The sequence below is a fragment of the Pleurodeles waltl genome, chromosome 7 (genome assembly GCF_031143425.1).
Source record: "Pleurodeles waltl isolate 20211129_DDA chromosome 7, aPleWal1.hap1.20221129, whole genome shotgun sequence".
NCBI lineage: Eukaryota > Metazoa > Chordata > Amphibia > Caudata > Salamandridae > Pleurodeles > Pleurodeles waltl.
This window is the reverse complement of record NC_090446.1, coordinates 1102786922-1102802479: the sequence shown is the minus strand read 5'-3', so window position 1 is coordinate 1102802479 and position 15558 is coordinate 1102786922. Positions and strand designations below refer to the sequence as shown.

At 42.0% G+C, this 15558-nt stretch overlaps 1 protein-coding gene across 2 annotated transcripts in view; it reads left to right on the top strand.

The window, feature by feature from the left end:
* Positions 1-15134, top strand: part of SPAG9 (sperm associated antigen 9) — a 1094694-nt gene extending 1079560 nt beyond the window's left edge. For both annotated transcript variants that reach the window (XM_069200034.1, XM_069200033.1), the window contains exon 30: positions 7852-15134. In XM_069200034.1, the coding sequence (XP_069056135.1) occupies positions 7852-7967 (116 nt within the window). In that variant the 3' untranslated portion in view covers positions 7968-15134. The remainder of the gene's footprint in view (positions 1-7851) is intronic.
* Positions 15135-15558: the final 424 nt, after the last annotated feature.

Genomic DNA, 15558 nt, shown 5'->3' with positions numbered 1-15558 from the left:
ATGCTCCCAATCTACGACAGAAGAACTCGAGCACAGTAATGAAGCCTGTGAATGTGTTCTAATATTTGACTAACACTCTTCCTGAAACAAATTGCAGACCTTCAAGACGTTTTCACTGAGGAAGCTTTGGACCATCATCTAGAGTTGTGATGACATCTTCTATATTTTCCTCTTCTGACATAATTATAGCTATGGCTGATGTGTACACGGCCTCATCATTCAGTAGCACTATCTTTAATCCACCAAGTGCCCACTTGAACTGCACTTTAGAAGGGAACAGAATTGGTAACACAGTTAGCCGACCACTTAGAACAGTTAGTAAGTTCACCATCAGACTTTCTTCCAGCACACTCAAAATTGCAGCGTGAAAGAATAAAAAGACTAAATAAGCAAAAATATTTTTTTTGCTGAGTATCTTGGTTGCTGACATCTGCCAGATCCTTGCATACTTTTGCCAAGCACTATTGCCTCATGATTTGGGCACACAGTGGTGGGTACGCAGCCTGAGTTGTAGTACATGGTTTTCTTGGTTAACTTGCACTATTCCATTTCACCTCCAAGGGAGATACTGCTTTGGGACTCATTCATGTGGCTGGTGATCTGCATAACGATGTACCATTCAGAAGAAAAAGTTACTTTTTTTGGCTACAGTATTATTGGTGGATACGTAATTTATTGCAGATTCCTTACTTCTTACCCTCATCCCTGAAGAGCTAGTGCTATAATTAAAAAGATCACATGGTATGCAAACATGGTATCAGTTGTTTGTGTCCCTAGTGGCACTCTCTGTTCCTCTTCACATTTTATTAATGGGCATTGCAAGAATATGAGAAATTAGGGCCATCACTCTAGTTGGCCTCTAATGTGCTTGAGTGACGACATGTCCGGATGTGGAGTTGAAGAATGTTCTGTACGGTTGTGAGGCCTAAAATGTGTATTTATGAAGTGAGGAAATTATGTAGCTACCAGCAAAATTGCTACTGATGGTAAGTAACGTTAACAATATTTACTGCAGTTCACTTAGTTACATAGGACAAGATACATAATTCTATTTCTTGTAATGATGTTTTGTTCTTGCTGTAGGAAGCTGACTCTACACTATATCAAAGTAAGTATAGAGTGCACAGAGTCCACTGGATCCCCAGAGGCTTTACAGAGGCTAAAGTCGATAATACTAATGCTCTCTTCTGTGGTAGTGTGGTCAAGTAGTTAGGCTTATAAGAGGGTAGTACTAAGGATTTGTTGTACACACACAGTAAAGAAATGAGGCACACACTCAGTGACTAACTCCAGTCCAATGTTTTATGTATCAAAAAATATACTTTGTTACTTTATTTCTAGAACCAAAAGGATCTTTGTTGCAGGTAAGTACAGTTTCAAAGAATGTGCCACTTTCAAGTATCAAATGCAAAATGCACTTTGTTTGTAATTCACAGATAAAACAATTTTCATGTAAGTAATACTTTTCAATATCAAAAGGGGACCCAGCACAATTTTTATTGAAGGCAATGCAGTCCCGGGGGCGGGGGTGGGTGGGGGGGAGAGGGTGGAGGAGTACATACACACTTTACAGGTAAGTACTAGACTTATGGTCCCAGTCTTCGGGGTTTAAGGTGTCCACAGGGCAAAGTTTAGGAAGACACCGAGTGTGCACCACCAGCAATACAGGGCCGCTGAGTGCAGAGGTCAAAGTTGGTGTCGGGCGCTCGTTGGAATACTGTGGAGACTAGGGGCACTCGGAAGTGAATGGTTTTCAGGTAAGTATCCGCGGTCTCAGGACACGAGCCCTGGGATGTTTAGATCAGCACCGGGCCAGGGTAGGGGGGGCAGCATAGGTAAGCACCAAACACACACCCTCAGCGGCACAGGGGAGGCCGGGTGCAGGGTGCAAACCAACGTTGGGCACCCAATGCATTTCAGTGAGGAACTCCGGGTTCACAAAGAGGTTGCAGGCTTGGTCCTTTGGGTTGGCTGAAGACGACCAACGACTGGACAGGTAAGTTGAGGCTCCTCTTGACGTTGACAGACCATCGTCTGGGTTCCCCAAGGCCTGGGGGCTGCGGGTGCCGGGGTACTTTTAGGAGTCTGGTATCTTCCTCGGATTTGGTTGCAGTCAGGGGAGTCCTCTGGATGTAGGCTGCAGGCGTCATCATGGTGCCAGTAGGGGTCAACCCAGGGTAGACTCAAGGTCGGAATAACCTGGGGACTCTCTCTGGTCAGGTGGGCTTGTTGGAGGTTTCCTTGTGGACAGGGCTGCTGTCCTCGGGAATTCTTGGTCCTTAGGGTAGGCAGGTAGTTCTCTCGGAGTTTATAGAGGTCGCTGGTCCTGCAGGATGAGTCGTCTTTTTGTGGCCGGAGTCTTGAAGCTGCAGTCAGGCCGGTAGGGCTGGGGCCAAGTCAGTTGTCGTCTGGAGTCTTCTCTGCTGGTGCAGCTCTTAAGTCCTTTTTCTTCTTTAGGTAACCAGGAATCTGAAAAGCAAGGTTCAGGGGTGCCCCTAAATACTAAATTATGGGGTGTTACAGGGGTCAGAGGGCAGTAGCCAGTGGGTACTGATCCTGGGTGTGGCCATGCCCTTCCTGTGCCCACTCGCCTTGGTAAGGGAGGCACATATCTAACCCTATTGGCTATTTCCCTCCAAAACAAGATGGAGGATTCTACCATGAGGGGTTCACCTCAACTCTGAGCACCCTAGGGGTGATCACAGCTGGGGTGGACACTAATTTTCCTGCCGGACCTGCCACCAAACAGTGGTGCCTGGTCCGGGAGGTGGCATTTCCACTAGCTGGAGTGTCCTGAAGTAGCAGAACAAAAAGAAGGAGCCTTTGAGGCTCACCGCCAAGTGTTGATGTTCCTGCAGGCTTTAACCCTGACCCCTGAGAGCATAAAGGCTGTCACCCCATGGGGTTAGAAACGTATCTGGTGGTGGCAGGCTGGCATAGACTGGTCAGCCGCACACTGGAGAGTTGGGTGAATTTCAGGGGGCATCTCTGAGATGCCCTTGGGTGCATTTTAAAATAAATCCACCACTATCATCAGTGTGGGTTTATTGAGCTGAGAGGTTTGATACCAATTTTCCCAGGCTTCAGTGAAGCCATCATGGAACTGTGGAGTTTGTTATGGCAAACTCCCAGCCCATGTATTCAGTATGGCTATACTGCACTTACAACGTCTAAGAATGGCCTTAGACACCGTAGGGGCATATTATTCATTCAGCTATGCCCTCACCCTGCATTAGGGCTGCAAGGCCTGCTAGAGGGGTGACTTACCTGTGCCACAGGCAGTGGTTTTGTAGGCATGGCACCCAGGGAGGGATTCCATGTCGACTTTACGCTTTTAGCCCCACCAACACATAAAATCTGCAATGGTGGTGTGCATGTGTTTATTGAGGGGTCCCTTAGGGTAGCTTAATACATGCTGCAGAACTTAGGGCCCTCCCTGGTCACAGGGACTTAGCTGTGTGCAAGGGGTGTGCAAATTGTGGAAGCAATGGTACTGTTTAACGAAAAAAGACAGGTGCTGGGGCCTGGTTAGCAGTGTTCCAGCACACACTCAGTCAAATTGGGGGTAAGGGGGATGGGGGGATGTGTGTGTGTGTGTGTGTGTGTGTGTGTGTGTGTGTGTATGTGTGTATGTATGTGTATGTATATATGTGTAAAGGGCACTTTCCTACACTGGCCAAATGTTTCCAAATCTATTTGGGGTGCATCCACCGCCTGTACAGTTACCCCTCCACCCAAGAAAACTAACCTCCCCTTTCCTATCATTTTGGGCTATGCTGATTTTATTATGTTTGGTCTCTTTCTGTAATGGCACAGGAACAAAAATTATTCTGAGGGCTTTGAGAATGGCTATTATTAAACTTCTCACATGGCTATACTGCCAGTGAAAAGCATTTTCTTGTCTTGTCACAAGACAGCAGTGAACACCATAGGGACAGCTCCTAGTTTGGAGATCGACAATGCCTAAAATCTAGAAGCAGCAGTTACAAATAACATTATCTTCTTTTATGAGTAAAAGTAAACACAATTTAGAAATGATTTTACTTCTGCTGAAGCAGAGTTGTACTTGTTTGAGTATTTATATAATAATTCACTTAAGTCACATTCTCACTATTTTAGAGAACATAATTTGCATGGGCTGTGTAAGAAATAATAATCCTAGGGCCACATGTACAAAACATTCTTCTAGTTGCAGAATCAGCCCGTTTGCGACTAGAATTAATTTTTTATTTTTTGTGATGTACAAAGCCCAAATTGCGATTCGGTAACTTGTTTCCTAATCGCAGTTTGGGTTTTGCGATTTGGCATTTAAAATGGGCATGTCCCACAGACCACTGCCTACTCTGAAAAAAATTAAAAGAAAGCTTTTAATTGTTTTTTTTTAAATGCATTTTTTTAAAATGCAGCCCGTTTTCCTTAAAGGAAAACGGGCTGTATTTAAAAACAAGCATTTGCAATGCAATTGTTCTCGCGTTTGCTTGAGTTAGAGCTATTAGCATTGTAAACTCCTAACTGGACTTTTTTTGCCACTTAAATTGAAAATGAAAAGTAAAACAGTTTCATATAACTAACCAGACTTTTCTTGCCATATAAACCAGAAAGTAAAAGTTTCATGTAAGCGAGCCGACGGCTGCCATCAGTGCAACCCAGACACACAAAGGGAAATAGAAGTTGCTTGCAGAGAAACCTATCGGCAAAAGTGCAATTGTCCATGTAACCGCCAAAAGTGCATTTGTCCATGTAACCGCCAAAAGTGAATTTGTCCATGTAACCGCCAAAAGTGCAATTGTCCATGTAACCGCCAAAAGTGCAATTGTCCATGTAACCGCCAAAAGTGCAATTGTCCAGGTAACAGGCAAAAGTAAAAATACCTATGTAACAGGATCGATGTCATGCAAAGCGCTGGACTCCTGCCCAGCGAGATCGCGCTGCAAAATAAAGAAAAAAAGTAGTCCAGAAACCAGACGGAAAACATCGAGCCTCGTATGTTTTCAGTAGTTGGTGCTAATTTTAAAAGGCAAGCCCACAAACCAATGAAAGTGGCAGGCGTGACATGGGTGTGGTTAAAAGTCCACAGAGAGATGACAATAGAGGACAGAGCGTAAAAGCACAATATGCACTGTCAAATTAAACCCATCAAAAAGCAGTTAGTAAGTTTGCAAGAAATGTATGAGAATTAGTTTAATGTAAGCCAGGTTAAAAACATTCTGTGGCTTTGATTGTGTGGAGGCATGAAGAGATCCTATCTACCTTGCAAATTCGTAGTAAAAAAATGTAAATAAGCTGCGATAAATATCTCATTTATGTTGATTACTGTTTCTTTTTTTCCTGTTTCTGCTCGGTGACCTGCCTTTCACCCTGGCAGCTGGCTCTGGAGCAGGCATTGTGACATCAGAACTCAACTGTAATAACTTACTACAGATGAGCAGCTATGTCACCAGTCGCCAGTAATAAGGGAAATAGAGGCAGGCTCCAATGTATTCTAGTAAACTGATACCTTTAACTAAGTTAATGAGTACTGTGCTTGAAGTGTGCGGAGTAAGTTTACTGTCTCTATTTACACAAATGTACATAAATGGCAGAATATGCCTCCATGCTTGGAAGACCCTTATAAAACAGCTTTATTGAATGTTTATTGAAAAATACTACTGCTGCGGTCTGTCGTTATGCTCTCCCAGTCTCCGTTTAACCCCATGGACGCTACTCTTGCCTACTCCCTAGCAGCTCCCTGCATCACTCTCTCTTCCAGGGCCTACTTGCTAAACACACCACCTCTCCCCTGGCATGGGCACACATGCAATGGAAAGAAAAAACACAGCTGACAATGCCTTCTATTAAGAAAGAAACATAAGGGCGCGACGTAGCAAGACTAAAACTATTTATAAACAGACCATAAACTATTGTCAAGAGAAAAGTACAGCAGACTGTATCAGGACTTAATTTGTGCTTGTTGTTTCCGGTGCGGGACACCCTCACTTATTATGGGGGGGCCGGGACTTATTTTTCTGCCTCAAACATTTACTGCGAGCAAAAGAAATATGGGAAAAACGGAGGAAGAAAAAAACCGAACTAGCCCAGATATACAGCACTGGCTTGAAAAGGAGCCACACTGCGTCTGTGAATACGATGCACCCAAAGGTGTATTCTCCTAGAATTTGTCTAGTTCAGGGCACTGAACCAGCACAGGGTAAAATAACTTGTTCAGTTGTCTTTTGTCAACTGACAGCACCATGAGAGGGTTGGCAGATCTGGGCTATCACTCGGGACAACGAGGAGGTGTAAGTTTGGGGTGGTTACGTGACCACCAGGCGACCCTGGTATCTTTTAGTGAAAATGCAGATTAGCTAGTGCGTGCTTTTCAATTTTGGAAGTGGTATTGCAAAAATAATATATCCTCAGGACCGATCCATGCGAACAAAAACACCTATGTTAATGCCACGTATGGGGCCTTGTTAATATAATAGGGAAATATGAAGGGGAAGGAAAAAAAACACGCAGACCTATTTACTGCACTGGGTGGCTACAACACGGCCGTTTGGCTACGCCTGTGACCACACTGCACCTCAGGGGAATTGCATTTGTCGTGGATGACAGCACTTAATAATGGATAGTTTTGTAAAATAAAAGGATGCCAAAATAACGTGAGCTGCTTTTAAGCACACTGTTCCCTGAAATAATACCGCCATGCCCTCTGTGAGGCACCAGCTTGCAGGAGATCACCGAAGAAGGCTTCCCTCGGAACCAAGGCCTCTTTCTGCCAGAGATTCCTCACTCGAGCAGCAAGGCCTTGCTGTGGCTTTTCAAAGCCCAGAGTCTCTTTCTGCCTCACTCACCCTCGTCATCCTCGGTTGTCTACGTGCACCACCTCCCCTTTCCCTCTGCCCCCGATCTACCCACCCTGGCCCCCAGCAACCCAGACACACTGCTGGCAACTGACCTGCTTCATGTAAGTGTGCTACTAGGCCTCACTGACTCCAGGAACTGCTGCTCGGATTTCACATGCGTGCAAGGAAAACAAGCATTTGGAATGCAATAGTCTCATGTTTGCTCGAGTTATAGCTCATAGCGTTGTAAATTACTGACTGGACATTTATTGCCACACAGACATAACAAAAGGAAGAGAGCGAGGGCGAGCTGGCCCTGGAAAAGCCCCCCTCTGCTGTTGGTTTATGTTTACAGAGGGAGCTGGTGGGGAGGAGGGACTGAACAAGCACCCACACTGTTGAGGTGAAACAGGCAAAAGCTAAAAAAAAAAAAAAAGTCCCTTGAATAGATAAACAGGACATAGCGTAATTACACAGTGCTTTGTACTGCTCCCAAAGTGAAAAAAGGCGGGACAAAGACGCAGAACTGACCACTAGCCAGCAAGAATTTTTGAAGGACACTGCCACTAACAAATCAAAACACTGGAACTCACTCTATTGTATACTTTAGTATACAGCAGGCCAAACGCTAACGCTCAACCTAAAAATGGTTTATTTAAAAAGGCAGTCGCAGACATGGTGATCTGCTGTCCCTAGCAGGCCAACATCCCTGTGAGTGTGGTCATTCCCAATTGGGTCGCAAATTGCAACCTACCTCATGAATATTGATGAGGCAGGTCATTTGCTATTCCATTTGGAATTGCCCAAAATATACTTAACAATGTTGTAAATTTTGTTTTACGACTTGCAATTTTAGAGTGGCAAAACAAAAGGTAATACATCTCGCACTCAGTTTTGTTTTTGTAATGTATTTCCTTTACCTTTTTATAGTGGTGTTTAAATGTTTGTAAAGCAGGAGGCTTAATTTTAATGAACTGATACATAATATGTTACTTCTGTATAACAGCTAAAATGTTTTGTCACCTAGGTGATGAATGTGGGGAGTCTGAACTATTTGGCGAAGCACTTAATCTTGAACCTTCAGCGGCCAAAGCCGAAAGAAGTCACCTAATAGTTTGGCAAGTCATGTCTAACAGCGAATGAAGAAATGAAAGCGCAGTGAGAAGAAGAAAACATTTTTCTACAAGGTTTTCCTAAGGAGCTGGTTATATAATTCTACTTTACAATGTTGTAATACTCATTTGCACATAACCTAATGCTGATGGAATTTCTCATAATACATTGCTTCAAATAGGAACTAAATTATGTTGGTTTTATCGCACTTATATGCTTTTCATGGTTTTTAATTTTAATATGTTGATAAAACATGACAGTATTGCTTTCATTTAGTAACATCACTGGTGTAACCAACCAGCCTGATGGTTAACACCTTTAGTTGTATATCATTTTCTTGAAGTTGTGTTGTAATGACATATTTCACTTCAGTAACCGAGTCTCCTTTCAGTGATATCCATATTAGCTATCCTGGATTTGTGGTACTGTATGCCTCATGTAAAATATATAATTATAGACCACACAGTTTTGTTCGTGCATCTTGTTATATTCATATATCCTGGTGTTCTCAAATCACAGTTTGAGAATGTGGGTACATCAGATGATGGGTTACTCTTAATCAAGTGTACAATAATATTTTACTTCTTAAAATCATGTAAAAATCATTATATGATTTCACAAAAACATGTAAATGATTCCAGAGTCCTGTTCATATATCTGTGTATTTTTCATGTGTACACAATTTCAGATTTTTGTATGCTATATAAGATATATTTCAATGAACATTGATGTGATTTTTTTAAGAAACCGCTGCCTGTCCTAGGCATGTTTTCATAGTGTTTTCCATTTTATTAATTTAATATTTTACATTTATAAAGTACTCTGTAAAATATTCTTAGCTATAGAGGATTTTAAATACTCAATCTGATCAGCTCCAGTTTACCAAAGAGAATCAAATTTTCATCTACCATTAAGAAGTTTATATTTTAGTTACATGCCATTACTTCACTTGTTAAAGTAATGTTTAAAACAGAAAACAATAATGCAAGACTGCTTGTGGAGCTTATGTACAAACTGTAAAGTGATAAAGCAACCAATGAAGTAATGAGAAAGATTTGTAAATATATTCTGTCAATGAAATTGCTCAAAAGTGGAAGGAAATGTACAAAAACTTGTGGCACATTTTTGCTACCTTTCTTGATCTTTAGCTTAATTGTGCCTTCGCTGTTGCTAGTGTCTGTACAGTGTTATAAAATGTTGCATTTTTTTTATAGCTTTGGGTCTGGCTTAACAGTTCAAATTAATTGTGCAGTACCACATCATTTGCAATGAGAGAAATGGGGCATACAATTTCTGTAGGCAGGCTGAGCATAGCTGCTGCACTCTGTCAGATTAGAATCTTGAAATCTTTATTGCAGATCCAGTAATACATTACTGTGAATTACACTTGCACACCACTTCTATGATCACCTTTAACTGCATCTCAGTATTCTATATGCATTGTTCTCTGTTTCTGTTCCAATCTCTCTGGCTCCCTGTGACCCAAAAGTCAGGTGTTTAACATAAGTGTCCACTTAATTACTTGACTGTGCTTTTGAAACCCAGAACAATGTAGTAGTTGATCGGTGTCAATGACGACCAGTGTTGCTTTTTCGAAATCGCATTCTTTGGACCTTCATCAAAATTTATCTGAAATTGCAGCACAACCCAGCTTGTAATTGGGTTGTCTTAAAGAACTATTAAATATAAAAGTAAATATATTACCTGAAAAGGTATTCCCACACTTGAGAAGTTATCTTTGTGCAAAATAGCGTTGTCATGTGAAGAAAGTTTATTTTGTTTACAGGGTAATTGAGACTGTCATTATGTGTGAACGAAAAGATTTGTTTTTATGATCACTTTGAGCATTAATATTGTTCAATATTAAATCAGAAAATTCAGTTTTTGTGAAAAATATGTTCATGTTAGAGTCCTAACCCAAATAACTACTCAATGATATGAGAATTATTTGACAAACTACTGTTTTCAAAGAAGTTTAGATTTGATAAAGTGGCATGAAACATTTTCATATCCTTTGAAAAGTGCAAGATATTACTTTAAATTGTCATTGATAATTTTTGGATCTTTCCTGTTGAATATTGCTGGGTGTCTGGATTCCGAAATGTTTTATTGCTCTTCTGCGCCATTTGGAGTCCATGGCTCCATCTCCATGTAATGCCAAAGTGAGGTCGATTGAATCGCATAGTGCCCACCAAAGCGCACTGACATCCGTTCCTTTTCTTTTTTTATACACCCTTCAATGCACGTCTGGAGTTGCGGTCTGTGGCTTGTCATGTTTTCCTTTGTTTTTACAAAAGCTTCTCTCAGTTCTTCATTGGAATGCATACAGTTGTCACCATGAAAGAACTCAGGCACTTGCAATGAACAAAAGTCTATTTCAGACCACTGTGAGGTCTGTCTCTGTTGTCTGGAGTTGAAGCATGACTTGAAGTTGTACAACAATGTGGCTTCATGCACTCCAAAGTCATCAAAAGACTGCAGGACCAAACTTGTTATTACATATGCTGGTACCTACTATTGTGCTTGAGGCTGATGGCTTTCGAAATCTAGGTTTTCCTCAAAGTCGCATTCCTGTCCTTGATCGAAATCTGAAAGACAAGAGAAAACACAAGAAGAAACACAATGACAACTCACTGTGATGTGCTCAAAGTCGAGTGGTGAGATGCCTGGTCGCACCTCTGCCTGCCCTCCCCAGAGTTCTCTTTGAAGTCGCAGCTCATGGACATCACTGTGCCAAGAAGCCTGTTCCTCTGTAGCCAGCCAGCATGGTTCCTGTACTTGGCCTGCCCCACCTCTAATGTGCTGATTCCAGCAGCTCTGGCATTTCCAGTACTTGTAGCCAAGTGGCCTATTTCCAGAGGGTCATGATGGTGTTGTTCAGGCATGCTGTTGTTACCTTTGGCAAGTCTCTGGGTCCCATAGTTCCATTTAGGACTCCGAATGGGTTGGTACATGTGAGTCTAACCTCAGCAGCGTTCAATCCCAAGGTTCCCTCTCTGGGCATGCCTCCGACCGGTTCCATTCTAACACCAGGTCCTTCACCAATGACACTTTTGCTGATGCCTGTCTTGCCACAGTTGCTGATGTCTACCCTAATGCCAATACTGACACCATCACTGGTGCCACTTTCATTGCCACCTCCTCCCACATACCACCCAAGGACCAGGGCAGTCCTCCAAAGAAAAAGTGTAGACTTCAACAAGGTGAGGGCAAAGATTGCAGCACATTTGAGATGGTTTGGGGACCTTCAAATTCTCAGACAACTGTCTGATCAAGTCCAGCTCACAGCAGATCGCATGTAGTCAAGATCTTTCCTGCTCTTTGACTTGAGTTTCCCCGTTTCTTTTAGAGCCCTCTCAGTACCTCTTGTTCATAGGAGGAGTATTAGACACAACATCTTTTAAAACCTTTCCTTCCCCCAAGAGAATCTGAAACATTGATTCTGATGCTTTTACAGGGAGTTCCAACCCTAACAGTTCTTTGTCTCATAGACCTGTAGGCTTTTTATGTTCTCCTGATCATTTACGCATGCTGGCACATAGGGGCTCTTCAGTAGTGCCTTTATTGGCAGTGGATCAAGCACGAGGGATGTCTGTCAGAAACCACCATTGGCTCCTAGGGCCCTGTAGTGGACCTGGGCTAGGGGTCAGTGTAGATGCACCTGTCACAAGGGTTTGCCCTTTTGTCGTCCTCCAGAAATGACTACATTGGTAACAGATGCATCCACTCCGAGGTGGGGCGCTCATTATCTTTCCAGATCTTGACAAACAATACAACTGCTGTTTGGTATGTCAACAAACAGGGTGGAACTGGTTCTCATCTGATCTGTCTGAAACTGATGGGTTCTGGGCTTGAGGGCATCAGTGTGGTGTCTGGTTGGTCACCAGATATCTGGCTGGCTCCCTGACTCCCATAGCAGACAGTCTTAGGCGGAGTCATCTTGCCAAACATGGGTAGTATCTCCATCCAGAGGTGATTCAGACCATCGTTGCCCAGTGAGGAGTATTTTTAACCAATTGTGAAAATGCTCAGTGCCCACAGTTCTGCGCCCTCCAGTAGCTGGAGCATATTTCCTTCTATACCATTTTTTAGCTCAGTCAGCAACAAGAAGGCACAACAAAAAGCAAGCATCTTATATAAAAAATTGTTGTGGATCTCATGATACACATCATTGCAGAAGGTACATTTAGCATGCATTTTGCTTAAAGATCATCATTCATTTAGATTCAAATATCTATAGGATATCGGTCTCACTTTAACATTGTGTATGCTATATGGATATTCATCTAAGCTATGTCTGTATCCCCCACCAGTGTAAAAGTGCAGACCATAAATCAATATCTTTGTGAGTGTTCAGGTCTGTTCGGTCTTCCAGGCTATTCTGTTGGGTATTGTGTATAGTTGTGCATTATCCCCGACAATAAAAGGTTGCTATAAACTATTTCTCAATGGTACACACATTTCTCTGGTTCTAGCCTGTGGAATCTACAGAACAGTAATGTCTGATGCCATTCTCCCACTTCATTCAGTACCTTTCAACCATCTTCCAGTCAGAGGATTGGGCCCTCCATCCATTCATTCTTTTGCTAATCTGCGTTTAGCCAAGAGAGCCCAACACTGCTATCACTTTATGGTTAGGCTTTGGGAAGTCTTTAACATATTCTAGCAACATTGTGCTAGTTTCCTTCCATTCCTTTGATACCTTAAGTATTGAGGAACGTTCTCCAGAACACAACCAAGGTCATTCTCATTGCCCCAGACTGGTAAGAAAAGTGTGAAATGCAGTCCATTTGCTACACTCTTTGTCCCCTTCTTTGTCTAACTAACACTCAGGGTGAAGCTCTTCTCCCAGTCGGCAATGCAGGTAATGCACCCCAAGCTTCAGACCCTCCTTGTCCATGCCTGGAGATTGAGGGGGGTAGAACTGTGTTTCAGCTGCCACTGGAGGTTGTCATTGTTATACTGTCAGATCTTCGTCCCATCACAAGATCATTCTACTCTGGCTGGTGGACCAGATTTGTTACATGATGTGTAGCTTAGACTATAGATCCTTTAAAAGCTTGCCTTTCGGAAGTCCTTTGTGTTGCGGTCTCTAGCCTTTCAGTTGTATGCATGGGTTACTGTCAAAGGATACTTTACTGCCTTTTTGATTGGCCTTTGCCTTCTAGATCATCCTCCCCCACTCACATCTGATTGTGATATGGTTCTTGAAGTGACTGTCACATTTCCACTGACATCCTTTGTATTGCAGCAGTGGGATATGAATCTTATTTTGACTTTCTTGATGGGGGCCTCCTTTGAGCCCCTTCATAGTTGACATTTACGTTTATTGACTTTCAACATTTTTTTTTTATTGTTGCTGTTACCTCAGAGAAGTGTGTCAGTAAGTTGCAGGCAGAGAGCATTCACCCATCTTTCACATGCTTGTACCAAGACAAACTGGTCCTTAGAACTAAAGCTGCTTTCCTTCCAAAGGTGGCAGCTCCTTTCTATCTGGAGCAATCCATTACCCTTCTTACCTTTTACCTCTCACCTCATACCAGCAAGGAGGGGGGTAGGTTACACCGACTGGACCCCTATTGAGAAGACAGTTATTATATTGACCCCAGAGGAAGATCAGGTTTGATGACCAGCTCTTTCTGGGAGATACAGGCAGCTAAAAGGGCAAGACAGTCCAGAAGAGGACTTTGTGAATGATTCTGTGTACACAAATGAACTATGCCCTTGCCAAAAATGAACCATCAAAGGGAAACTGTGCTAACTGCTAGCATGAAGTACTCAAGGCTTGCCGGGGTGTTCCCATGGCTGAGATTGTCATGTGGAGATAGGACTTCCCTTCACACAAGATTTTTTGCTTGAATTCAGAGATGAAGAGGGATATCCATTTTGCAAGTTTGGTGCACCAGGATTACCTCATCTGAGCACTCCTTCACATCCTCTGCCTAGGAGGAGGTCGTGCTTTGGGATGCATTGAACCGCTGAAGAATCGGTATGTAGAAGCTTCCATCAGAAGGAAAAAATTAATTACTTTCAGTTACGAGTCAACTATGTAGAGACTCTTTATAGATCCTGCCTACCTCCCTGTTCTCAAAGAGGGTCATATGGTAATAATACTAGAAAGGTTCCAATTTATTTGTTGTGCTGCACTGCCACAAATTGTTCTTTCCCTTACACAAAACAAATGGAGGAGGGACTGCCTTCGTTGCACTAACGTGGGGGCTATATGGCACCAATTATGTCACTCTGGTGCTGAGATGGAGCCAGTACTCTCTACTGACATAAGAAAGCTATGACACGTTTGTGGATTAGATGTGGCACCTGAGGGGTGTTCCACAAGTGAGGAATCTGCAGATAAATACAATATGAACCAGAAAGATGATTACATATGTAACTTTTTCTTTAGCACTTAAGATTAGATAAAATAAATCTACAATGTTTATTCTCAACAATGAGCTTCCTATATTGAGGTAGATGGGTAGTACATATAGCTAGCACATGAACATAATTTTAATCAAAGCATCATATATGGGTCTGGTTTAATGCTCATATAATTCTAAAAATTGGTTGCATATCTCAGATACAAACACTTTGATGTGGTACTCAAGTATGACCCATTAATGGTTTGGCTTCTTACAACTTTTGAACCATATACACATATATTAGGACCAGTTGCAGGATGTGAACGTCACAGCTTCAAAGATTTAGATTGTTTTTACCTGAATCAATACAAGCATTTTTCTTTCCACTAATTGAAATGTATTAACCTTTGAAAATCATGTATGGTTAATATTTTGACTTGTTGAACATTTTTACATTTTTTATCATTTTTGCACTGTCATTTTTAAAATGTTAAATTTTGTCGACTGTTGGGTCCGGACATTGGTTAAATAAAGCACTTCATGCTCACACAAGGATATCACAAATGTGGTACCCTGTTTGGTTCATGCACAAAGTGTTCTTTTGTTAACAAGAAGACACTTAGTGTGCAGTTTTCTATTTAATTTGACTCGGCTCGGTCACTTGAGAAGTGATGTTGCCTTAAACTTGCCACCTGTGTGTACTTTCGCAGAGAAGAACATTTCAGTTATAACACGGTATTTCAGTATTTATTTCCTTATTGGACCCTTTCTGCGATTCACATTGTAACTATGTACATTATTATTATTAAATATATATAAAGATGTATATGAAACATTATCATTTGTGTGTTTTGTGTATTAGCCGTTTATTCCTAGCAGTAGTAAAGTTATTCCCTCCACTTTTACAGAGCAGGGCAGTTAATAAAGATATTTCTTATGTAGCTTTGTTTGGTATGTGTCAGTAAGAATACTGACCTGTCCCAGTCTTCTCCTGTTTGCGGTTTGAAAACTCCCAGCTGACTGCCACACAATAGCTTTTGAATGCACCTTTACTTGGACATCCAGTGATCATTCTGAAACATATAATGTGTCTCTGTGACATAAATACTTACGCTTTTGAATAGTTTCACTGCACCACGTTTGTAATTAAGATGTGACTTTTCTCATCTCTTTTTGAGACTTTATTCTGCATTCGATCAAGTGTCCTTTGCGATAGATTTTCATGGTTTTAGTATACATAGCTTTTGTCTCATTTATGCATA